Here is a 26184-nt window from a genome sequence, read left to right as displayed (position 1 = left end):
TAAGAGCAAATTACCATTAATTTATCTTAAAAATGATACAACTGATGGATTTAGGAGTGAATTAATTTAAGGTTAGCTTAAAAATGAAAAAGGTATGACACATTTAAGGGCAAATTAACATTAACTTATCTTAAAAATGACAAAAGTATGATACATTTAAGAGCAAATTAACATTAACTTAAAAATTATTAAAAAAAAATATACATTTAAGAGTGAATTAACATTAACTTATTTTAAAAACAAAAGTAGATACATTTAAGAGCAAATTAATATTAACTTAAAAATGATTAAAAATATACTTTAAGAGCAAAGTAACATTAATTTATTTAAAAAATGACAAATGTATGATACATTCAAGTGCAAATTAACATTAATTTAACTTAAAAAATATAAAAGTATACATTTAAGAGCAAATTAACTAAAAAAAGATAAAAATATACATTTAAGAGCAAATTAACATTAAATTATTTTTAAAATGATAAAAGTATGATACATTTAAGAGCAAATTAACTTAACTTAAAAAAGATAAAAATATACATTTAAGAGAGAATTAACATTAACTTATTTAAAAAAATAAATAAAAGTAGATACACTTAAGAGCAAATTAACATTAACTTATCTTAAAAACAAAAGTAAATACATTTAAGAGCAAATTAACATTAACTTAACTTAAAAATGATAAAAATATACATTTAAGAGCGAATTAACATGAACTTATTTTAAAAACAATGAAAGTAGATACATTTAAGAGCAAATTAACATTAACTAAACTTAAAAATGATTAAAAATATATTTTAAGGGCAAATTAACATTAATTTATTTTAAAAATGACATGTATGACACATTCAAGTGCAAATTGACATTAACTTAACTTAAAAATTATAAAAGTATAAATTTAAGAGCAAATTAACTTAAAAAAGATAAAAAAAATATACATTTAAGAGCAAATTAACTTAAAAAAGATAAAAAGATACATTTAAGAGCAAATTAACATTCAATTATTTTAAAAATGATAAAAGTATGATACATTTAAGGGCAAATTAACTTAAAAAAGATAAAAATATACATTTAAGAGCAAATTAACTTAAAAAAGATAAAAAGATACATTTAAGAGCAAATTAACATTACATTATTTTAAAAATGATAAAAGTATGATACATTTAAGGGAAAATTAACTTAACTTAAAAATGATTTAAAAAAATATATATTTTAGAGCAAATTAACCTTAACTTATCTTAAAAACTGTCAAACTGATGGATTTAGGATGAACTTAATTGAAACTTAATTTACTAACGCTTCCGCATCCTGCCAATCAAACGTGCGTGATGACGTAGCTCCCAGGACACGTGACCCGCCTGCAGGGCCGGAAGAGGAGCACTCCTCGTGCACGCGAGCAGGAGCGCGCACCCGCCATGGCTTGCGCACTGTGCACGTACGAGACCAACAAGCTGGTTCGGATCCACAGCGTGCGGCTGGGGTCGCTGAAGTGGAGCCTGAACGCAACCATCCTGCTCGGCATCTGGTCAGACACACATTCATCCATTCATTGATTGATTGATGCTAATGAGCGTGAATGTAGAACACGTGTCACTGACTAAAAAGTTGAATTTACAAGTCAGACTTGTGTGCGCGTGTCAGCTTGGTGATGTTGTGGAACCGGAAGTACCAACACTTTGATCAGGTGGTCAGCTCCGTCACCGCCAAGGTGAAGGGCGTGGCCCTGATGCACCTGCCCGGCCAGGGGGGCGTGGTCTGGGATGTGGCCGACTACAGCAGACCGTCGCAGGTGAAAGAACACGTGACTCTGTTGATATTGCTCATGTTTGTTATTGATCTCATTTTAAAAGTGATCATTTCTATCATTGATCATATTTTAAAAGTGATCATTTCTATTATTGATCATATTTTAAAAGTGATAATTTCTATCATTGATCATATTTTAAAAGTGATAATTTCTATTATTGATCATATTTTAAAAGTGATCATTTCTATTATTGATCATATTTGAAAAGTGATCATATATGAAAATGATGTAATTGTTACTATTTCTTCTTCACAATCATGAGAATAGTGTGATTGTGTGTGACACTGCCTTGTGTGGGATGACATTTGTGTTTCCATGGCAACACACAGACAGACAGTAGTTTATTGTGTATGTGTTTCCTGGTAGGACAAAAAGTCCTTCTTAGTAGTGACCAACGTGATCGTGACAAACAAACAGAAACAAGGACGCTGCCCTGAGGTGCACCTTTACTCTTCATCTTCATCACCTTCATCTTTATCATCTTCATCACCTTCACCTTCATCTTCATTACCTTCATCATCATCATCATCACCTTCATCTTCATCATCAAACTTTTTGTCATTTTTCTTTTTTGTCTTCAGCCTCCTGTCAGCGGCCGCCTTTGTCGTCATGACAACGACTGTGATACAAGCACCTGGAGCCAACACAGCAACGGTACTACTAGTACTTTTACCAGTACTACTATTACTATTACTACTTTGACTACTACTGCTACTACTTTGACTACTACTACTGCTACTACAAACCCCGTTTCCATATGAGTTGGGAAATTGTGTTAGATGTAAATATAAACGGAATACAATGATTTGCAAATCCTTTTCAACCCATATTCAATTGAATGCAGTACAAAGACATGGTATTTGATGTTCAAACTCATAAACTTTATTTTTTTTTTGCAAATAATCATTAACTTAGAATTTCATGGCTGCTACACGTGCCAAAGTAGTTGGGAAAGGGCATGTTCACCACTGTGTTAGATAAGCTTTTCTTTTAACAACACTCAATAAACGATTGGGAACTGAGGAAACTAATTGTTGAAGCTTTGAAAGTGAAATTCTTTCCCATTCTTGTTTTACGTAGAGCTTCAGTCGTTCAACAGGCCGGGGTCTCCGCTGTCGTATTTTACGCTTCATAATGCGCCACACATTTTCGATGGGAGACAGGTCTGGACTGCAGGTGGGCCAGGAAAGTACTCGCACTCTTTTACTATGAAGCCACGTTGATGTAACACGTGGCTTGGCATTGTCTTGCTGAAATAAGCAGGGGCGTCCATGGTAACGTTGCTTGGATGGCAACATATGTTGCTCCAAAACCTGTATGTACCTTTCAGCATTAATGGCGCCTTCACAGATGTGTAAGTTACCCATGCCTTGGGCACTAATGCACCCCCATACCATCACAGATGCTGGCTTTTGAACTTTGCGTCGATAACAGTCTGGATGGTTCGCTTCCCCTTTGGTCCGGATGACACGATGTCGAATATTTCCAAAAACAATTTGAAATGTGGACTCGTCAGACCCCAGAACACTTTTCCACTTTGCATGAGTCCATCTTAGATTATCTCGGGCCCAGAGAAGCCGGCGGCGTTTCTGGGTGTTGTTGATAAATGGCTTTCGCTTTGCATAGGAGAGTTTTAACTTGCACTTACAGATGTAGTGACAAACTGTATTTAGTGACAGTGGTTTTCTGAAGTGTTCCTGAGCCCATGTGGTGATATCCTTTAGAGATTGATGTCGGTTTTTGATACAGTGCCGTCTGAGGGATCGAAGGTCACAGTCATTCAATGTTGGTTTCCGCCAAGCCGCTTACGTGGAGTGATTTCTCCAGATTCTCTGAACCTTGTGATGATATTATGGACCGTAGATGTTGAAATCCCTCAATTTCTTGCAATTGCACTTTGAGAAACGTTGGTCTTAAACTGTTTGACTATTTGCTCACGCAGTTGTGGACAAAGGGGTGTACCTCGCCCCATCCTTTCTTGTGAAGGACTGAGCATTTTTTGGGAAGCTGTTTTTATACCCAATCATGGCACCCACCTGTTCCCAATTAGCCTGCACACCTGTGGGATGTTCCAAATAAGTGTTTGATGAGCATTTCTCAACTTTATCAGTCTTTTTTGCCACCTTTCCCAACTCCTTTGTCACGTGTTGCTGGCATCAAATTCTGAAGTTAATTATTATTTGCAAAAAAATTTTTTTTTATGAGTTTGAACATCAAATATGTTGTCTTTGTAGTGCATTCAATTGAATTTGGGTTGAAAATGATTTCCAAATCATTGTTTTCCGTTTATATTTACATCTAACACAATTTCCCAACTCATATGGAAACGGGGTTTGTACTACTTGTACTACTACTACTTTTACGGTATAGCTCGGTTGGTAGAGTGGCCGTGCCAGCAACTTGAGGGTTCCAGGTTCGAACCTCGCTCCGCCATCCTAGTCACTGCCATTGTGTCCTTGGGCAAGACACTTCACCCACCTGCTCCCAGTGCCACCCACACTGCTTTAAATGTAACTTAGATATTGGGTTTCACTATGTGAAAGCGCTTTGAGTCACTGGAGTAAAGCGCTATATAAATATAATTGAGTTCAATTTAAAAAAAATAGTATTACTACTACTACTACTACTGTTTTTATTAGTACTATTACTACTACTTTGACGACTACTACTAATACTCCTACTACTTTTACCACTACGACAAGAGCCAAAAGCAGTGAAGTTGTCACGTTGTGTAAATGGTAAATAAAAAGAGAGTACAATGATTTGCAAATCCTTTTCAACTTATATTCAATTGAATAGACTGCAAAGACAAGATATTTAATGTTCACACTGAGAAACATTGTTATTTTTTGCAAATAATCATGAACTTAGAATTTAATGGCAGCAACACATTGCAAAAAAGTTATCACAAGGGCATTTTTACCACTGTGTTGCATGGCCTTTCCTTATAACAACACTCAGTAAAGGTTTGGTAACTGAGGAGACACATTTTTGAAGTGGAAATATATCCCATTCTTGCTTGATGTACAGCTTAAGTTGTTCAACAGTCTCCCTTCTGCTATTTTAGGCTTCATATTGCACCACACATTTTCAATGGGAGACAGGTCTGGACTACAGGCAGGCCAGTCTAGTACCCGCACTCTTTTACTACAAAGCCACGCTGTTGTAAAAGGTGGCTTGGAATTGTCTTGCTGAAATAAGCAGGGGCGTCCACGATAACGTTGCTCGGATGGCAATATATGTTGCTTCAAAACGTGTATGTACCTTTCAGCATTAATGGTGCCTTCACAGATGTGTAAGTTACCCATGCCTTGGGCACTAATACACCCCCATACCATCACAGATGCTGGCTTTTACACTTTGCACAGTCCGGATGGTTCTTTTCCTTTTTGGTCCGGAGGACACGACGTCCACAGTTTCCAAAAACAATTTGAAATGTGGACTTGTCAGACCACAGAACACTTTTCCACTTTGCACTTTTCTTAGATGATCTCGGACCCAGCAAAGTGTTTCTGGGTGTTGTTGATAAATGGCTTTGGCTTTGCATAGTGGAGTTTTAACTTGCACTTACAGATGTAGCGACCAACTGTCGTTACTGACAGTGGTTTTCTGAAGTGTTCCTGAGCCCATGTGGTGATATCCTTTACACACTGATGTCGCTTTTTGATGTAGTACCGCCTGAGGGATCCAAGGTCCGTAATAGCATGGCGTACGTGCAGTGATTTCACCAGATTCTCTGAACCTTTTGATGATATTACGGAGCGTAGATGGTGAAACCCCTAAATTCCTTGCAATAGCTGGTTGAGAAATGTTGTTCTTAAACAATTTGCTGAGGCATTTGTTGACCAAGTGGTGACCCTCGCTCCATCCTTGTTTGTGAATGACTGAGCATTTCATGGGAGCTGCTTTTATACCCAATCATGGCACCCACCTATTCCCAATTAGCCTGTTCACCTGTGGGATGTTCCAAATAAGTCTTTGATGAGCATTCCTCAACTTTCTCAGTCTTTTTTGCCACTTGTGCCAGCTTTTTTGAAACATGTTGCAGGCATCAAATTCCAAATGAGCTAATATTTGCAAAAAATAACAAAGTTTACCAGTTCCAACATTAAATATCTTGTCTTTGCAGTCTATTCAATTGAATATAAGTTGAAAATGATTTGAAAATCATTGTATTTTCTTTTTATTTACCATTTACACAACGTGACAACTTCACTGCTTTTGGGTTTTATATTAATACTACTATTACTGCTACTTGTAGCACTTATACTATTTTCACAACTACTTTTACTACTACATGTATCAGAAAGGTCACTACTTTTTCTACTACCTGTATCAGAACAGTCACTACTTTTACTACTACCTGTATCAGAACAGTCACTACTTTTACTACTACCTGTATCAGAATGGTCACTACTTTTACTACTACCCGTATCAGAATGGTCACTACTTTTACTACTACCTGTATCAGAATGAACATTACTTTTCCTACTACCTGTATCAGAATGATTACTTTTCCTACTACCTGTATCAGAATGGTCACTACTTTTACTACTACCTGTATCAGAATGATCATTGCTTTTACTACTACCTGTATCAGAATAGTCACTACTTTTCCTACTACCTGTATCAGAATGGTCACTACTTTTACTACTACCTGTATCAGAATGATCACTACTTTTACTACTACCTGTATCAGAATGATCATTACTTTTCCTACTACCTGTATCAGAATGATCATTACTTTTACTACTACCTGTATCAGAATGATCATTGCTTTTACTACTACCTGTATCAGAATAGTCACTACTTTTACTACTACCTGTATCAGAATGATCACTACTTTTACTACTACCTGTATCAGAATGATCATTACTTTTCCTACTACCTGTATCAGAATGATCATTACTTTTACTACTACCTGTATCAGAATGATCATTGCTTTTACTACTACCTGTATCAGAATAGTCACTACTTTTACTACTACCTGTATCAGAATAGTCACTACTTTTCCTACTACCTGTATCAGAATGGTCACTACTTTTACTACTACCTGTATCAGAATGATCACTACTTTTCCTACTACCTGTATCAGAATGGTCACTACTTTCACTACTACCTGTATCAGAATGGTCACTACTTTTACTACTACCTGTATCAGAATGGTCACTACTTTTACTACTACCTGTATCAGAATGGTCGCTACTTTTACTACTACCTGTATCAGAATGGTCGCTACTTTTACTACTACATGTATCAGAACAGTCACTACTTTTACTACTACCTGTATCAGAATGGTCACTACTTTCACTACTACCTGTATCAGAATGGTCACTACTTTTACTACTACCTGTATCAGAATGGTCGCTACTTTTACTACTACATGTATCAGAACAGTCACTACTTTTACTACTACATGTATCAGAACAGTCACTACTTTTACTACTACCTGTATCAGAATGATCATTGCTTTTACTACTACCTGTATCAGAAAGGTCACTACTTTTATTACTACCTGTATCAGAATGGTCACTACTTTTCCTACTACCTGTATCAGAATGGTCACTACTTTCACTACTACCTGTATCAGAATGATCACTACTTTTACTACTACTTGTATCAGAATGGTCACTACTTTTACTACTACCTGTATCAGAATTGTCACTACTTTTATTACTATCTGTATCAGAATGGTCACTACTTTTACTACTACTACCTGTATCAGAATGGTCACTACTTTTATTACTATCTGTATCAGAATGGTCACTACTTTTACTACTACCTGTAGCGCTATTCCTATTGGTATTTGTATTGATCCATTTGTAGTGTAATAATGCTCATTGTCATTTCTGTATTATTTTTTATTTTTCGCTAACTGCTTATTTGCTATTACTTTTACCATCATATTTGTACATGTCGTATTTGCTGATGTTGCTCTATTGTTGTTGTTTGCTGTTGTTGTTTTTGTCTCTCTGTCTAATCCCCCTCTTGTCCCCACAATTTCCCCCTCTGTCTTCTTTTTTTTTCTCTTTCTATCCCCTCCTGCTCCGGCCCGGCTGCACTAAATGATAATATAAATACATTTAATAAAGTCAAATACAAATAAGGCAACAAGAGAAGTATCCTACACTTCTCTTTTGTAAAGTAAATCTGAACAGCGGACATGGGCATCTACATCAACTATATGATTTGCCTGAGAAGCTGGACAGGACACAAAAAAAAAATAAATAAATAAAAGAATTGTCACTACTTTTATTACTACCTGTATCAGAACGATCACTACTTTTACTACTACCTGTATCAGAATGGTCACTACTTTTACTACTACCTGTATCAGAATGGTCGCTACTTTTACTACTACCTGTATCAGAATGATCATAACTTTTCCTACTACCTGTATCAGAATGGTCACTACTTTCACTACTACCTGTATCAGAATGATCACTACTTTTACTATTACCTGTACCAGAATGGTCACTACTTTTACTACTACCTGTATTAGAATGGATATAGCTGTCCTCCCCCAGGAATCCAGACGGGATTGTGCGTGAAGTTTGACGCGTTGACGAGGACGTGTGAGGTGACTGCTTGGTGTCCCATCGAGACCAAGACTCGTCCTCCAAGGTACACTTCATGTTTGCATTAGAAACTATAAAGTGGCATCACATGATATCGACATGTCAACACCCGGTATCACCATGTTCTAATTTGATATCAACATGTTTGCTACTGGGATCACATAATATCAACATAATAGCACCTGGTATCACCATGTTTAAACATAACATATTTTACTGGCATCGGATGATATCAACATGTCAGCACTTTGTATTACCATGTTTAAACATGATATCAACATGATTGTAACTGGTATCAAAAGATAACATATTAGCACCTGGCATCACCTTGTTTAAACATGATATGAACATGTTTATAACTGGCATCAAATTATATCAACATGTAAGCACCTGGTATCACCATTTTCTAAATTGATTTCAACATATTTGTAACTGCTATCACATCATATCGACATGTTAGCACCTGGTATCACCATGTTCTAATTTGATATCAACATGTTTGTTACTGGGATCACATGATATCATCATGTTAGCACCTGGTATCACCATTTTCTAATTTGATATCAACATATTTCTTACTGGTATCACATGATATCAACAGGTTAGTACCTGGTATTACCATGTTCTAATTTGATATCAACATGTTTGTTACTAGGATCACATAATATCAACATGTTAGCACCTGGTATCACCGTGTTCCAATTTGATATCAACATGTTTGTTACTCGGATCACATAATATCAACTTGTTAGCACCTCGTATCATCACATTTGTTACTGGCATCGGATGATATCAGCATGTCAGCACTTTGTATTACCATATTTAAACATGATAACAACATGATTGTAACTGGTATCAAATTTTATCAACATGTTAGCACCTGGCATCACCTTGTTTAAACATTGTATGAACATGTTTATAACTGGCATCACATGATATCAACATGTTTGCACCTGGTATCACCATGTTGTAATTTGATATCAACATATTTTTAACTGGTATCACATCATATCGACATGTTAGCACCTGGTATCACCATGTTCTAATTTAATAACATGTTTGTAACTGGCATTGGAAAATATCCACATGTTAGCACCTGGTATCACCATTTTCTAATTTGATATCAACATTACATGAAATCGACATGTTCGTCCCTGTTATCACCATGTTTAAACATCAATGTTTCCAACTAGTAGATATTTGTACCTGGTATCTACATGTTAGCATCAACACACCTGGTCTTAATATATTCACACAGCATGGTGGCACTTTGCTATCATGTTTGTGACTGGTATCGCATGATGTCAACATGTAAGCACCTGGTATCCCTTGATATCAGGTACAGATTCAAACTTGATATTGACATGTTTGTACTTGGTATCATGTGATATCAACATGTTTGTACTTGGTATCGCCATATTCAAACTTGATATCATCATGGTTGTACCTGGTATCATGTGATATCAACATGCTTCCACTTGGTTTCACCAAATTCAAACTTGATATCATCATGGTTGTACCTGGTATCATATGATATCAACATGTTTGTACTTGGTATCACCATATTCAAACTTGATATCATGTTTGTACCTGCTATCATGTGATATCATGTTTGTAAAGGTAGACTTAAAATGTGCATGGATAACATTTGCCTCTCTTCAATCATTTCCGATAGTTTCCAGGTGGATCGTCTATAAGGTGAAGTATTAGTGCCTGGTTAACAAATATAGCATTCATAGCTGTGGCTGTAGGCAACCTCCAGTAGGGTAGCATGCTAACATGAATGTGGTATGCAGGCCCGCTGTGTTGGCGTCAGCTGAGAACTTCACGGTGCTCATCAAAAACAACATTCGCTTTCCCGCTTTCAACTTCATCAGGTGAAGCTTTTTGTCCCAAATGTGAGCGTCATGTAAATATCCATCATAACTAATATCATCTACCACATAATAAAAAATATCTACCATATCAATAACGAATATCATCCATCCATTTTCTACCGCTTATTCCCTTCGGCCATCATATCAATAACAAATGTCATCTACCCTATCATAACACATCACCTACCATGTCAAAACAAATATAATCTACCATATCATAACAAATATCATCTACCATGTCATAACAAATATCCTCTACCATATCATAACAAATATAATCTACCATATCATAACAAATATAATCTACTATGTCATAACAAATATAATCTACCATATCATAACAAATATCATCTACCATTTCATAACAATGATCTTACCATATTATAACAAATATAATCTACCATATCATAACAAAAATCATCTACCATGTCATAACATATCATCTACCATATCATAACAAATATCATCTACCATATCATAACAAATATCATCTACCATGTCATAACAAATGTCATCTACCATGTCATAACAAATGTCATCTACCATATAACAAATGTCATCTACCATATAACAAATACCAGATATCTACCATGTCATAACAAACATCTACCATATCATAACAAATATCTTCCATATCATAACAAATATCATCTACCATATCGTAACAAATACCTACCATATCATAACCAATATCATAACAAATATCTACCATATAACATATCTACCATATAACAAATATCATCTACCATATAACAAATATCTACCATGTCATAACAAATATCTACCATATCATAACAAATATAATCTACTATATAACAAATATAATCTACCATATAATAACAAATACCATCTACCATATCATAACAAATATCTACAATATCATAACAAATATCATCTACCATATCATGACAAATATCATCTACCATGTCATAACAAATGTTATCTACCATATAACAAATGTCATCTACCATATCATAACAAATACCAGATATCTACCATGTCATAACAAATATCTACCATATCATAACAAATATCTACCATATCATAACAAATATCATAACAAATATCTACCATATAACATATCATCTACCATATAACAAATATCATCTACCATATAACAAATATCTACCATGTCATAACAAATATCATCTACCATATAACAAATATAATCTACCATATAATAACAAATACCATCCACCATAGCATAACAAATATCTACAATATCATAACAAATATCATCTACCATATCATAACAAATATCATCTACCATATCGTAACAAATATCATCTACCGTATCATAACAAATATATATCATATAACATCATCTACCATATCATAACAAATATCATCTACCATATAACAAATATCTACCATGTCATAACAAATATCTACCATATCCTAACAAATATCATCTACCATATAACAAATATCTACCATATAACAAATATAATCTACCATATAATAACATATCATCTACCATATCATAACAAATATCATCTACCATGTCATAACAAATATCATCTACCATGTCATAACAAATGCCATCTACCATATCATAACAAATATAATCTACCATGTCATAACAAATATAATCTACCGTATCATAACAAATATCATCTACCATGTCATAACAATTATCTTACCATATTATAACAAATATAATCTACCATATCATAACAAAAATCATCTACCATATCATAACATATCATCTACCATGTCATAACAAATATCCTCTACCATATCATAACAAATATCATCTACCATATCATGACAAATATCATCTACCATGTCATAACAAATGTCATCTACCATATAACAAATGTCATCTACCATATCATAACAAATACCAGATATCTACCATGTCATAACAAACATCTACCATATCATAACAAATATCTACCATATCATAACAAATATCATAACAAATATCTACCATATAACATATCATCTACCATATAACAAATATCATCTACAATATAACAAATATCTACCATGTCATAACAAATATCTACCATATCATAACAAATATCATCTACTATATAACAAATATAATCCACCATATAATAACAAATACCATCTACCATATCATAACAAATATCTACAATATCATAACAAATATCATCTACCATATCATGACAAATATAATCTACCATGTCATAACAAATGTTATCTACCATATAACAAATGTCATCTACCATATCATAACAAATACCAGATATCTACCATGTCATAACAAATATCTACCATATCATAACAAATATCCACCATATCATAACAAATATAACAAATATCTACCATATCATAACAAATATCATAACAAATATCTACCATATAACATATCATCTACCATATAACAAATATCATCTACCATATAACAAATATCTACCATGTCATAACAAATATCATCTACCATATAACAAATATAATCTACCATATAATAACAAATACCATCTACCATAGCATAACAAATATCTACAATATCATAACAAATATCATCTACCATATCATAACAAATATCATCTACCATATCGTAACAAATATCATCTACCGTATCATAACAAATATACATCATATAACATCATCTACCATATCATAACAAATATCATCTACCATATAACAAATATCTACCATGTCATAACAAATATCTACCATATCCTAACAAATATCATCTACCATATAACAAATATCTACCATATAACAAATATAATCTACCATATAATAACAAATATCATCTACCATATCATAACAAATGTCATCTACCATGTCATAACAAATGTCATCTACCATGTCATAACAAATGTCATCTACCATGTCATAACAAATGTCATCTACCATGTCATAACAAATGTCATCTACCATATCATAACAAATATCATCTACCGTATCGTAACAAATATATATCATATAACATCATCTACCATATCATAACAAATATCATCTACCATATAACAAATATCTACCATATCATAACAAATATCCACCATATCATAACAAATATCATAACAAATATCTACCATATCATAACAAATATCATAACAACTATCTACCATATAACATATCATCTACCATATAACAAATATCATCTACCATATAACAAATATCTACCATGTCATAACAAATATAATCTACCATATAACAAATATAATCTACCATATAATAACAAATACCATCTACCATAGCATAACAAATATCTACAATATCATAACAAATATCATCTACCATATCATAACAAATATCATCTACCATATCGTAACAAATATCATCTACCGTATCATAACAAATATATATCATATAACATCATCTACCATATCATAACAAATATCATCTACCATATAACAAATATCTACCATGTCATAACAAATATCTACCATATCCTAACAAATATCATCTACCATATAACAAATATCTACCATATAACAAATATAATCTACCATATAATAACAAATATCATCTACCATATCATAACAAATGTCATCTACCATGTCATAACAAATGTCATCTACCATGTCATAACAAATGTCATCTACCATATCATAACAAATGTCATCTACCATGTCATAACAAACATCATCTATCATGTCATAACAAATGTCATCTACCATATCATAACAAATATCATCTACCATATCATAACAAATATCATCTACCATATCATAACTAGTATCATCCATCATATCAATAACAAATATGTCTTGTAGAAGGAACATCCTTCCAGAGATGGACGACGCCTACTTGAGGAGTTGCCAGCGTGCCAATGACTCTTTGTGTCCCATCTTCAGACTGGGAGATGTGGTGAGACAGGCGGGGCAGAACTTCTCTCAGATGGCCGTGGAGGTGACACGCATTTATTTAGATTCTATTAGAACAAGATGGCCGTGGTGGTGACATACATTTATTTAGATTCTATTAGAACAAGATGGCCGTAGAGGTGACACCCATTTTTTTAGATTCTGTTAAAACAAGATAGCCGTGGAGGTGACACCCATTTATTTATATTCTATTAGAACAAGATAGCCGTGGAGGTGACACGCATTTACTTATATTCTATTTGAACAAGATAGCCGTGGAGGTGACACGCATTTATTTAGATTCTGTTAGAACAAGATGGCCGTGGAGGTGACACGCATTTATTTAGATTCTATTAGAACAAGATAGCCGTGGAGGTGACACGCATTTATTTAGATTCTATTAGAACAAGATGGCCGTGGTGGTAACATACATTTATTTAGATTCTGTTAGAACAAAATAGCCGTGGAGGTGACACGCATTTATTTAGATTCTGTTAGAACAAGATGGCCGTGGAGGTGACACGCATTTATTTAGATTCTATTAGAACAAGATAGCCGTGGAGGTGACACGCATTTATTTAGATTCTATTAGAACAAGATGGCCGTGGTGGTGACATACATTTATTTAGATTCTGTTAGAACAAAATAGCCGTGGAGGTGACACTCATTTATTTAGATTCTGTTAGAACAAGATGGCCGTGGAGGTGACACGCATTTATTTAGATTCTATTAGAACAAAATAGCCGTGGAGGTGACACGCATTTATTTAGATTCTGTTAGAACAAGATGGCCGTGGAGGTGACACGCATTTATTTAGATTCTATTAGAACAAGATAGCCGTGGAGGTGACACGCATTTATTTAGATTCTAAAAGAACAAGGACTTTTTTCCACATTGAAACAATTCAGTGTTTTTTTGTATTGCAAATTCTATACTAAATCGCCTGCACTGGTTGCACTTGCATTGTTGACCACAGGGGGGCGTCATAGGCATCCAGATTAAATGGGACTGCAACCTGGACCTTCTGACGCGCCGCTGCCTGCCCAGGTACTCCTTCCGGAGGCTGGATGAGAATGAGAGCAACAAGACCCTCTACCCCGGGTTCAACTTCAGGTGTTGTGACGTCACAATAGATGATATCACGTGTTCAGAGTGGTCCAATAAGATGTTACTTTTAGCATCACATGTCACGTGGTTATGTAAAGTGCAACACAAAGTGCCACTGCGACCAATTTGTTGGCACCTCGATATCAACATGTTTGCACCTAGTATCACCCTAGCTAAACTTGGTATCAACAGGTTTCCAACTGGTATCACCCTAGCTAAACTTGATATCAACATGTATGCAACTGGTATCAATCACCCTAGCTAAACTTGATATCAACATGTTAGCACCTAGTATCACTTTAGCTAAACTTGATATCAACAGGTTTCCAACTGGTAACACCCTAGCTAAACATGATATCAACATGTATGCAACTGGTATCAATCACCCTAGCTAAACTTGATATCAACATGTTAGTACCTGGTATCACTCTAGCTAAACTTGACCTGATATCGACATGTTAGCACCTAGTATCACCCTAGCTAAACTTGATATCAACATGTATGCAACTGGTATCACCCTAACTAAACTTGATATCAACATGTATGCAACTGGTATCAATCACCCTAGCTAAACTTGACATCAACATGTTAGCACCTAGTATCACCCTAGCTAAACGTGATATCAACAGGTTTCCAATTGGTAACACCCTAGCTAAACTTGATATCAACATGTATGCAACTGGTATCAATCACCCTAGCTAAACTTGATATCAACATGTTAGTACCTGGTATCACTCTCGCTAAACTTGACCTGATATCGACATGTTAGCACCTAGTTTCACCCTAGCTAAACTTGATATCAACATGTATGCAACTGGTATCACCCTAAGTAAACTTGATATCAACATGTATGCAATTGGTATCACCCTAGCTGAACTTGATATCAACATGTTTGTACCTGGTAGCACCCTAGCTAAACTAGATATTAACATGTTAGCACCTAGTATCACCCTAGATAAACTTGATATCAACATGTTAGTACCTGGTATCACTCTAGCTAAACTTGCAATTAACATGTTAGTACCTGGTATCACTCTAGCTAAACTTGATACCAACATGTTAGCACCTAGTATCACCAGAGCTAAACTTGCAATTAACATGTTAGTACCTGGTATCACTCTAGCTAAACTTGATACCAACATGTTTCCAACTAGTATCACTCTAGCTAAACTTGATAATAACATGTTCGTACGTTGTATCACCCGAGCTAAACTTGATATCAACATGTTAGTACCTGGTATCACCCTAGCTAAACTTGATATTAACATGTTAGAACCTGGTATCACTCTAGCTAAACTTGATATTAACATGTTAGTACCTGGTATCACCCTAGCTAAACTTGATATGAACATGTTAGTACCTGGTAGCACCCTAGCTAAACTTGATATTAACATGTTAGCACCTAGTATCACCCTAGATAAACGTGATATCAACATGTTAGTACCTGGTATCATTCTAGCTAAACTTGCAATTAACATGTTAGTACCTGGTATCACTAGCTGAACTTGATACCAACATGTTAGCACCTAGTATCACCAGAGCTAAACTTGATATCAACATGTATGCGACTGGTATCACCCGAGCTAAACCTGATATCAACATGTTTCCAACTGGTATCACTCTAGCTAAACTTGATATTAACATGTTAGTACCTTGTATCACCCGAGCTAAACTTGATATCAACATGTTAGTACCTGGTTTCACCCTAGCTAAACTTGATATTAACATGTTAGTACCTGGTATAACTCTAGCTAAACTTGATATCAGGATGTTAGTACCTGGTAGCACCATATTCACACTTGATATCGGCATGTTAACCCCTGGTATACTCATGGTATCAACATGTCAGGTATCATAATATTCCCACATGATATCAACATGTCTGGTACCATTACATTCTCACATGATATTGACATGTCTGGTATCCCCATGTTCCCACATGATATCAGCATGCTCGTAGCAGACATACTGTATTAATATGACACATGTCACATGTTCAGGTTTGCAAAGTACAACATGGTGGACGGCGTGGAGGAGAGAACGCTCTACAAGGCTTTTGGCATCAGGTTCGACATCCTGGTCTTTGGACAGGTGCTCACATTTCTAATCAGTATCGCACATGTCATCCTTAATAATTAATTTCAGTATTACACACGTCATCAATAATTATTAATATCAGTATCACACGCGTCATCCTTAATTATTCATTTTAGACCCTTAATTATTCATTTCAGTATCGCACACGTCATCATTAATTATTCACTTCAGTATCACACGTCATCCTTAATGAATCATTTCAGTATCGCACAAGTCATTCTTAATTATTCATTTCCGTATCGCACACGTCATCCTTAATGAATAATTTCAGTATCACCCACGTCATCCTTAATCATTTCAGTATTGCACATGTCATCTTTAATTATTAATTTCAGTATCGCACCCATCATCCTGAATTAATCATTTCAGTATCGCACACATCATTCTTAATGAATCATTTCAGTATCGCACACGTCATTCTTAATGAATCATTTCAGTATCGCACACATCATTCTTAATGAATCATTTCAGTATCGCACACGTCATTCTTAATGAATCATTTCAGTATCACCCACGTCATCCTTAATGAATCATTTCAGTATTGCACATGTCATCCTTAATTATTCATTTCAGTATCGCACCCGTTATCTGAATGAATCATTTCAGTATCGCACACGTCATTCTTAATTAATAATTTCAGTATCTCACGTCATTCTTAATGAATCATTTCAGTATCGTACATGTCATTCTTAATTAATAATTTCAGTATCGCACACGTCATTAATTAATCATTTCAGTATCGTACACATCATCCGTAATGAATCATTTCAGTATTGCACACGTCATCTTTAATTATTCATTTCAGTATCGCACACGTCACCCTTAATTATTCATTTCAGTATCGCAAACCTCATCCTTGATATCATTTCAAGTGTGTTGTTTTGTTTTGTCCAGGCAGGAAAGTTCAGCATCATTCAGCTCGTTGTCTATATCGGCTCTACACTGTCCTACTACGCTCTGGTGAGTCTACAATGTGTAGTACATGGGTATATGTAGTACATGGATATATGTAGTGCATGGATATATGTAGTATATGGGTATATGTAGTACATGGCTATATGTAGTACATAGCAGAGGTGGGACCAAGTCATTGTTTTGCAAGTCACAAGTAAGTCTCAAGTCTTTGCCCTCAAGTCCGAGTCAAGTCCCGAGTCAAGACAGGCAAGCCCCGAGTCAAGTCCAAAGTCAAGACTGGAAAGTCTCAAGTCAAGTCCTAAGTCCTGCATTTTGAGTTTCGAGTCCTTTCAAGTCCTTTTAACCACAGACTAATATATTAACACAGATTGTGTATGCTTTTCAAACGCTGTATTTATTTATTAAAACAAGTGCATTTTAAATTGCAGGAAAGAAAATTGTGCTGACATTGCACTTTATAATAGCACTATTAACCAGTCATTTTAAACATTAACTCATTCCTTTACAGAACAAACACATTGAAAAATAAAGTGCAAATGTACTTATTTGTACAAAAGTGTTAACATTGAAAAAACATGACATATATGTGAACATAACAAAAAAGTTGTACTTTTTATATGTCAGGGCCCTATGCTGCATTGCATTTGCAAAAGACCAAATTAGCTAAGAGTCTGTCAGTCATTTGTGCACGATGAGGGCGTAGTATGATGCCACCATGGCTGAAAACTCGCTCCACTGGAGCACTGGAGGCAGGCACTGCCAAGACTCTCATGGCCACTCGGAACAGTGAAGGAAGAGTCTTCATGTTCAATGCCCAGAACAAAAGGGGGAGAGAGTTTTTTTGGGTTGGTGCACTACTTGTAAGTGTATCTTGTGTTTTTTATGTTGATTTAATTTAAAAAAAAAAAAAAAAAAAAAAAAAAAAAAACATTTCTTGTGCGGCCCGATACCAATCGATCCACGGACCAGTACCGGGCCGCGGCCCGGTGGTTGGGGACCACTGAGGTAAACAACCAACAGTATGTCAGAAAGCTAGCTAAAACGGTACACATATTCATAATATAGTATACATTTTAACTGACCTTTATTTGACTATTTTTGTCTTTTTTTTAGGTGGCTAAAATACGCGGTGCTGCTGACCGCCGTCTAACGTTACGTGTGATATATTGACTAACGTAACCCTGCTTAAAAAAAAATCACTGAACAAAAAGTATGAATAAGGTAGTGAACTGCAACAGATTCCCATGTTTGCAATAACGTTATAACGTTAGCAGTGAGTTTACAGCCTCACTGATTTAACTACACAGCAAATAAAAGTCACGTTACTTAGCCAATAAACGTTATCTTACATTCAAAACTTACCGTTCTTTGTGCAACTTCAAATGCCGGACGAAGTTGGAAGTTGTTGCCTCTCCATCAGTCATTTTCGAACCGCATGTGTTGCATACTGCAAACTGTTTTGTGTTGACCACCTCGTAATTTTTATACCCAAACGAAATTATTTTAGGTATCATTTTTTGTTCACTGGCGTGTGGTTTGGACATGTCTTCTTCGTTGGTTGTCCTGCAATTTGATTGGATGAATGCTGTGTGATGAAAACAAAGTAGATCTAATTTGATTGGCTGTTGTACTGAGACCACACCAGCTGACACACGCAACGCTGATAGACAAGTACACAATGAAAAATACGGAGCGCTCCCGAATAACCTTTTCATCTTTGGGTTTTGGGGAAAGTAGCAAGTCATGTCAAGTCATGTCAATTCAAAAGGCTCAAGTCCAAGTGAAGTCACAAGTCATTGATGTTCAAGTCTAAGTCGAGTTGCAAGTCTTTTTACATTTTGTCAAGTCGAGTCTAAAGTCATCAAATTCATGACTCGAGTCTGACTCGAGTCCAAGTCATGTGACTCGAGTCCACACCTCTGGTACATAGATATATGTAGTACATGGGTATATGTAGTACATGGGTATATGTAATACATGGGTATATGTCTTACATGGATGTATGTAGTACATGGGTATATCCCTTGACATCACCATGCAAGCACCTGGTATCCCTTGATATCAACATGTTAGCACCTGGTATCCCCTAATATCAACATGTTAGCACCTGGTATCCCTTGATATCAACATGCTAGCACCTGGTATTCCTTGATGTCAACTTTGCTAGCACCTGGTATCCCTTGAAATCAACATGCTAGCACCTGGTATCCCTTGATATCAACATGCTAGCACCTGGTATTCCTTGATGTCAACTTTGCTAGCACCTGGTATCCCTTGATATCAACATGCTAGCACCTGGTATCCTTTGATATCAACATGCTAGCACCTGATATCCCTTGATATCAATGCGCTAGCACCTGATATCCCTTGATATCAACACGCTAGCACCTGATATCCCTTGATATCAACCTACTAGCACCTGGTATCCTTTGATGTCAACATGGTATCCCTTGATATCAACATGCTAGCACCTGGTATCTTTTGATATCAACATGCTAGCACCTGGTATCCCTTGATGTCAACTTGCTATCACCTGGTATCCCTTGATATCAACATGCTAGCACCTGGTATCCCTTGATATCAACATGCTAGCACCTGGTATCCTTTGATATCAACATGCTAGCACCTGACATTCCTTGATATCAACACGCTAGCACCTGATAGCCTTTGATATCAACCTACTAGCACCTGGTATCCTTTGATATCAACATGCTAGCACCTGGTATCCTTTGATATCAACATGCTAGCACCTGGTATCCCTTGATATCAACATGCTAGCACCTGGTATACCTGATATCAACATGTTAGCACCTGGTATCCCTTGATATCAACATGCTAGCACCTGGTATCCCTTGATATCAACTTGCTAGCACCTGGTATCCCTTTATATTGACATGCTAGCACCTGGTATCCCTTGATATCAACATGCTAGCACCTGGTATCCTTAGATATCAACATGCTAGCACCTGGTATCCCTTGATATCAACATGCTAGCACCTGATATCCCTTGATATCAACCTACTAGCACCTGGTATCCTTTGATGTCAACATGGTATCCCTTGATATCAACATGCAAGCACCAGGTATCCCTTGATATCAACATGCTAGCACCTGGTATCCCTTGATGTCAACTTGCTAGCACCTAGTATCCCTTGATATCAACATGCTAGCACCTGGTATCCTTTGATATCAACATGCTAGCACCTGATATCCCTTAATATAACCTACTAGCACCTGGTATCCTTTGATGTCAACATGGTATCCTTTGATATCAACATGCTAGCACCTGGTATCCCTTGATATCAACATGCAAGCACCTGGTATCCCTTGATATCAACATGTTATCACCTGGTATCCCCTAATATCAACATTTTAGCACTGGTATCCCTTGATGTCAACTTGCTAGCACCTGGTATCCCTTGATATCAACATGCTAGCACCTAGTATCCCTTGATATCAACACGCTAGCACCTGGTATCCCTTGATATCAACACGCTAGCACCTGGTATCTTTTGATATCAACATGCTAGCACCTGGTATCCCTTGATATCAACATGCTAGCACCTGGTATCATTTGATATCAACACGCTAACACCTGGTATCCTTTGATATTAACATGCTAGCACCTGGTATACCTTGAAATGGACATATGCCCAAATAAAGGCTTCCTGTTGTGAAGGTTCTTCCTGTGTTGTGATGGTGGAGGCGCTAACTGTCCCCTGTGTGCTGTTGCCTAGACGACGGTGCTGATGGACTGGCTGATCCAGACCAGCTGCTACTCTGCAGACGTGGGCCAGAACTACGGTGAGAAGAAGGTGGAGTCAGTGGAGGACGGCAAGAAGGTGAGGGCTTGATAGCGCCGTGGGGGCATGGTCGTCTTCAAGGCCTGTTTTTGTCCCAGGGCGTGCTGAGCGTGTCCTACGTGGACCAAGACCACATCCGCGTGGTAAAAATGTCCCTCAAGAGACGCCTGCAGGACGCCAACACGGTTGCCGTGGAGACCAGAAGGGTAAATAAAGTGTAGTGCTGGGGCGTCTCCACTAGGTGGCGTTAAAGAGCTTCCTGTCCCGCCAGGAGGACGCGGGACACGTGACAATGGCGGTCTCCGTCCTTCAAGCACAAGTTGACCCTCGGCCCGTCCTCAAACCCGACACTGAGCGGCAATCTTGGTGTGGATGTGGGCGCTGCACCGCCTCTGCCCTCCCCCAGGAGGAGCTGTGCTGCAGGCGGAGCGAGGGTCCCTGCATCTCCTCGTCTGCGCTCTTTGAGCGGCTGGTGTTACATCGCCCCCTGCTGGAGGCGCTGCTTCTCTACAGGGACCCTTTGTCTCCTGCGCCCGCCGCCACCAGCGGCCACAGCACCGCCACCCTGCGACACTGCGCCTACCAGCAGTACGTGGCCTGGAGGTTCGGTGTCCCGCCCGCCGCCACCTGCCCCGCCATCCCTCGCTGCTGCGTGGGCAGGATCAGGGAGGAGTTCCCCAGCCCGGACGGACGCTACAGCGGCTTCACGCTCGCCAACGCCACCCCAGCCATAACAACACAAGACTAGAAAACACCAATAAAATCTTCTTGACCGCTTTTGTCTTCATGTGACTTTATCGTATCGCACCAGAGGATACTCGCTTCTCTTTTGCATTTGGAACACATGTTCATTAAAGGTCAACATGGTATCCTTGGAAATCAACATGTTACCACCCAGTATCACCATATTCACACTTGACAACATGTTACCACCCAGTGCCACCTAATTCATACTTGATATCAACATGTTACACCTAGTATCGCCATAGTCACACTTGATAACATGTTACCACCCAGTATCACCTAAATCGTGCTTGATATCATGTTACCAACCAGTATCACCATATTCACACTTGATATCAACATGTTATCACCATATTCACGCTTGATAGCAACATATTTGCAACTACCGTAGTATCAAAACAACTGTTATCGCTTGATATCAACATTTTACCACCTGGTATGACCTCATTCACACTTTTTATCAACATTTTACCACCCAGTATCGCCATATTCACACTTGTTATCAACATTTTACCACCAAGTATCGCCATATTCACACTTGATATCAACATATTACCACCAAGTATCGCCTTACTCACACTTGATATCAACATACCACCACCCAGTATCACCTAATTCATACTTGATACCAACATGTTACAACCCAGTATCGCCATTTTCAAAATTGATATCAACATGCTACCACCCGTCATTAATTTACACTTGATATCAAAATGTTTTTTCACCTGGTATTGCTTGTTATCACTTCTTAGTACAGGGTACCAACATGTTTCGTCATATTCACACTTGATATCAACATGCCACCACCCAGTTTCGCCATATTCACACTTGATAACATGTTACCACCCAGCATCACCTAATTCATACTTGAAATCAACATGTTACTACCCAGTATTGCCGTCTTCACACTTGATATCAACATGCTATCACCCAGTATCACCATATTCACAATTGATATCAACACATTACCGCCCAGTATCGTCATATTCACACTTGATATCAACATGTTACCACCCAGTTTCACCATATACACACTTAATATCAACATGTTACCACCCAGTATCGTCAGATTCACACTTGATATCAACATGCTACCACCCAGTTTCGTCATATTCACACTTGATAACATGTTACCACCCAGTATCACCTAATGCATACTTGATATCAACATGGTCCCACCGTACCACCCAGTTTCACCATATTCACACTTGATATCAACATGCCACCACCCAGTTTCGTCATATTCACACTTGATAACATGTTACCACCCAGTATCACCTAATGCATACTTGATATCAACATGGTCCCACCGTACCACCCAGTTTCACCATATTCACACTTGATATCAACATGCCACCACCCAGTTTCGTCATATTCACACTTGATAACATGTTACCACCCAGTATCACCTAATTCATACTTGATATCAACATGTTACCACCCAGTATTGCCGTCTTCACACTTGATATCAACATGCTACCACCCAGTATCACCATATTCACACTTGATATCAACATATTACCGCCCAGTCTCGTCATATTCACACTTGATATCAACATGCCACCACTCAGTTTCGTCATATTCACACTTGATAACATGTTACCACCCAGTATCACCTAATTCATTCTTGATATCAACATGTTACCACTCAGTATTGCCGTCTTCACACTTGATATCAACATACTACCACCCAGTATCGTCATATGTTTGTACATTTACAGTAATTGACTGAAAATGCACTTCACATTTTAAAGTGGGATTATGGATTTTTTTTTTTACCGTAAAATTCCTTGAAACTTTTACGTCTGTAGTGTTGCTATACAAACTGGAAGTTATTTAAAAAGTAAGTTCCCTGACCGGGAATCGAACCCGGGCCGCGGCGGTGAGAGCGCCGAATCCTAACCACTAGACCACCAGGGACCTAGTTAAAACACAATAATGTGCTGTAGTTATAGCAAGGCATCCGTGCTAGTGGGATACAGTTAGAGCAGCATAGTAGAAAACACAAGCATGAGTTTAAATACTTCAACTTGTCGTTTATGTTTGAAGCTTTATGTGATTTGTTTTTGTCGTTTTAAAAAGTTGCAAAATGAGCACGTGCACATATCTACCGCGTGAGGACGCTGTTTCACCACTTGGAGGCCGCCGGTAAAGACGACTAAATCAAGTCAGCATGACTCACAGCAATCATGTCATTTCTTTTTAGAATATAAAACAACGGTGATTCGACAACTGAAACGGCTTCGAGGAAAAGTCAACACAAAGACAACCTGGTGCGAGAATGATCGATGATGTTTCATTGTTGGCGTTAAAAACGATCACGTTAAGGCGTACTGCGTTTTTAACACTCGGCTCTTACTTTGAAAAGAAGTAAAGCGGACGTTGTTTGTTGTGCTTAGCGAGTTTGATGCTTGTTGAGCCTTGTCTGGAGAGAAAAAAAGTCTTATTTTGTGTCATTTTCTTTGACGGACCAAGCGGCGGCCGCGATGTCTCCAGGTGGCTCTTCTCTTCTTATCTTCTTCTCTTCTTCTCGGCTACAACTAAGTTCCACGCGGCTGTTCTCGACCCACCAGCAACTTTGATTTGTTCGCAGATTCCTGCGCTGAGAAGAAGTCGAGGTGAAATAAGAGTCTGCACACAACAACGATGGCGTTCTTCGTGAAAAAGAAGAAATTCAAGTTCCAGACTCATCTGACGCTGGAGGAGCTGAGCGCGGTTCCGTTCGTCAACGGAGTTCTCTTCTGTAAAGTCCGCCTGCTGGACGGAGACTTTACGGCCACGTCCTCCAGGTCAGACCCCGACTCAACATGCTAATCTAAACATGCTAACCTAAACATGCTAACCTAAACATTCTATCTAAACATGAAAAACATGCATTATTGTTCCAACACGACACCAATCAACACTCTCTATCAGTTTATTTCCCATTTATCAGTTTATTTCCCACCAATTATCTCTTGTGTTCAAGACCAGTTCAAGACCAGTTCAAGACTTGTTTGTTCAGATCTCCTTTGGTATCACATGTTGGCACCAGGTACCTACAGGTTATGGTGACTTCGTCACCATATTCATTCTTGATATCCACATGTTTGCAACTGGTACCAAAATGTTAGCACCTGGTATCATACTTGATATCAACATGCAAGCACCTGGCATCATACTTGATAACAACATGCAAGCACCTGGTATCATACTTGATAACAACATGCCAGCACCTGAAATCATACTTGATATCAACATGCCGGCACCTGGTATCATACTTGATATCAACATACCGGCACTTGTAACATACTTGATATCAATATTCTAGCACCTGGTATCATACTTGATATCAACATGCTAGCACCTGGTATCATACTTGATAACAACATGCCAGCACCTGTTATCCTTTTATATCAACATGCTAGCAACTGGTATCATACTTGATATCAACATCCGGGCACTTGGTATCATACTTGATAGTAATATTCC

General features: G+C 37.3%; 2 protein-coding genes and 1 non-coding gene across 5 annotated transcripts in view; 2 read left to right on the top strand and 1 right to left on the bottom strand.

Annotated features, from left to right (window-relative positions):
* The first annotated feature begins 1198 nt into the window (after positions 1-1198).
* p2rx7 (purinergic receptor P2X, ligand-gated ion channel, 7) lies at positions 1199-22736 on the top strand. 3 transcript variants are annotated; one of them, XM_061981016.1, is made up of 13 exons: positions 1199-1522; positions 1639-1786; positions 2171-2242; positions 2386-2458; positions 8332-8428; positions 10179-10259; positions 14039-14093; positions 15024-15160; positions 17155-17245; positions 18146-18211; positions 21904-22008; positions 22068-22175; positions 22241-22736. In XM_061981016.1, the coding sequence occupies exons 1-13, from the start codon at positions 1413-1415 to the stop codon at positions 22715-22717; spliced, it is 1620 nt and encodes a 539-aa protein (XP_061837000.1). In that variant the 5' UTR covers positions 1199-1412; the 3' UTR covers positions 22718-22736. The 3 variants fall into 3 exon arrangements, with proteins under 3 accessions (XP_061837000.1, XP_061836999.1, XP_061836998.1); XM_061981014.2 differs by having other exon boundaries at positions 1210-1522; positions 13958-14093; XM_061981015.1 differs by lacking the exon at positions 2171-2242 and having other exon boundaries at positions 1201-1522; positions 13958-14093.
* A 1825-nt stretch (positions 22737-24561) lies between these two features.
* On the bottom strand, positions 24562-24633 carry trnae-cuc (transfer RNA glutamic acid (anticodon CUC)). The gene has a single exon. It is a non-coding gene; the product is annotated as a tRNA-Glu (tRNA).
* A 302-nt stretch (positions 24634-24935) lies between these two features.
* Positions 24936-26184, top strand: part of eeig1a (estrogen-induced osteoclastogenesis regulator 1a) — a 47754-nt gene continuing 46505 nt past the window's right edge. Inside the window, exons 1-2 of the mRNA XM_061980427.1 lie at positions 24936-25209; positions 25307-25502. Of these exons, the coding sequence (XP_061836411.1) occupies positions 25360-25502 (143 nt within the window). The 5' untranslated portion in view covers positions 24936-25209; positions 25307-25359. The remainder of the gene's footprint in view (positions 25210-25306; positions 25503-26184) is intronic.

This window comes from Nerophis lumbriciformis, linkage group LG20 (assembly GCF_033978685.3).
Source record: "Nerophis lumbriciformis linkage group LG20, RoL_Nlum_v2.1, whole genome shotgun sequence".
NCBI lineage: Eukaryota > Metazoa > Chordata > Actinopteri > Syngnathiformes > Syngnathidae > Nerophis > Nerophis lumbriciformis.
This window is presented reverse-complemented; position numbering and strand designations above follow the sequence as displayed.

Coding starts and splice junctions, on each gene's coding strand:
- p2rx7 (XM_061981014.2), top strand. CDS start 1,413: ATGGCTTGCGCACTGTGCACGTACGAGACCAACAAGCTGGTTCGGATC. Junction 1,523..1,638: donor ACCATCCTGCTCGGCATCTG/GTCAGACACACA, acceptor TGCGCGTGTCAG/CTTGGTGATGTTGTGGAACC. Junction 1,787..2,170: donor ACTACAGCAGACCGTCGCAG/GTGAAAGAACAC, acceptor GTTTCCTGGTAG/GACAAAAAGTCCTTCTTAGT.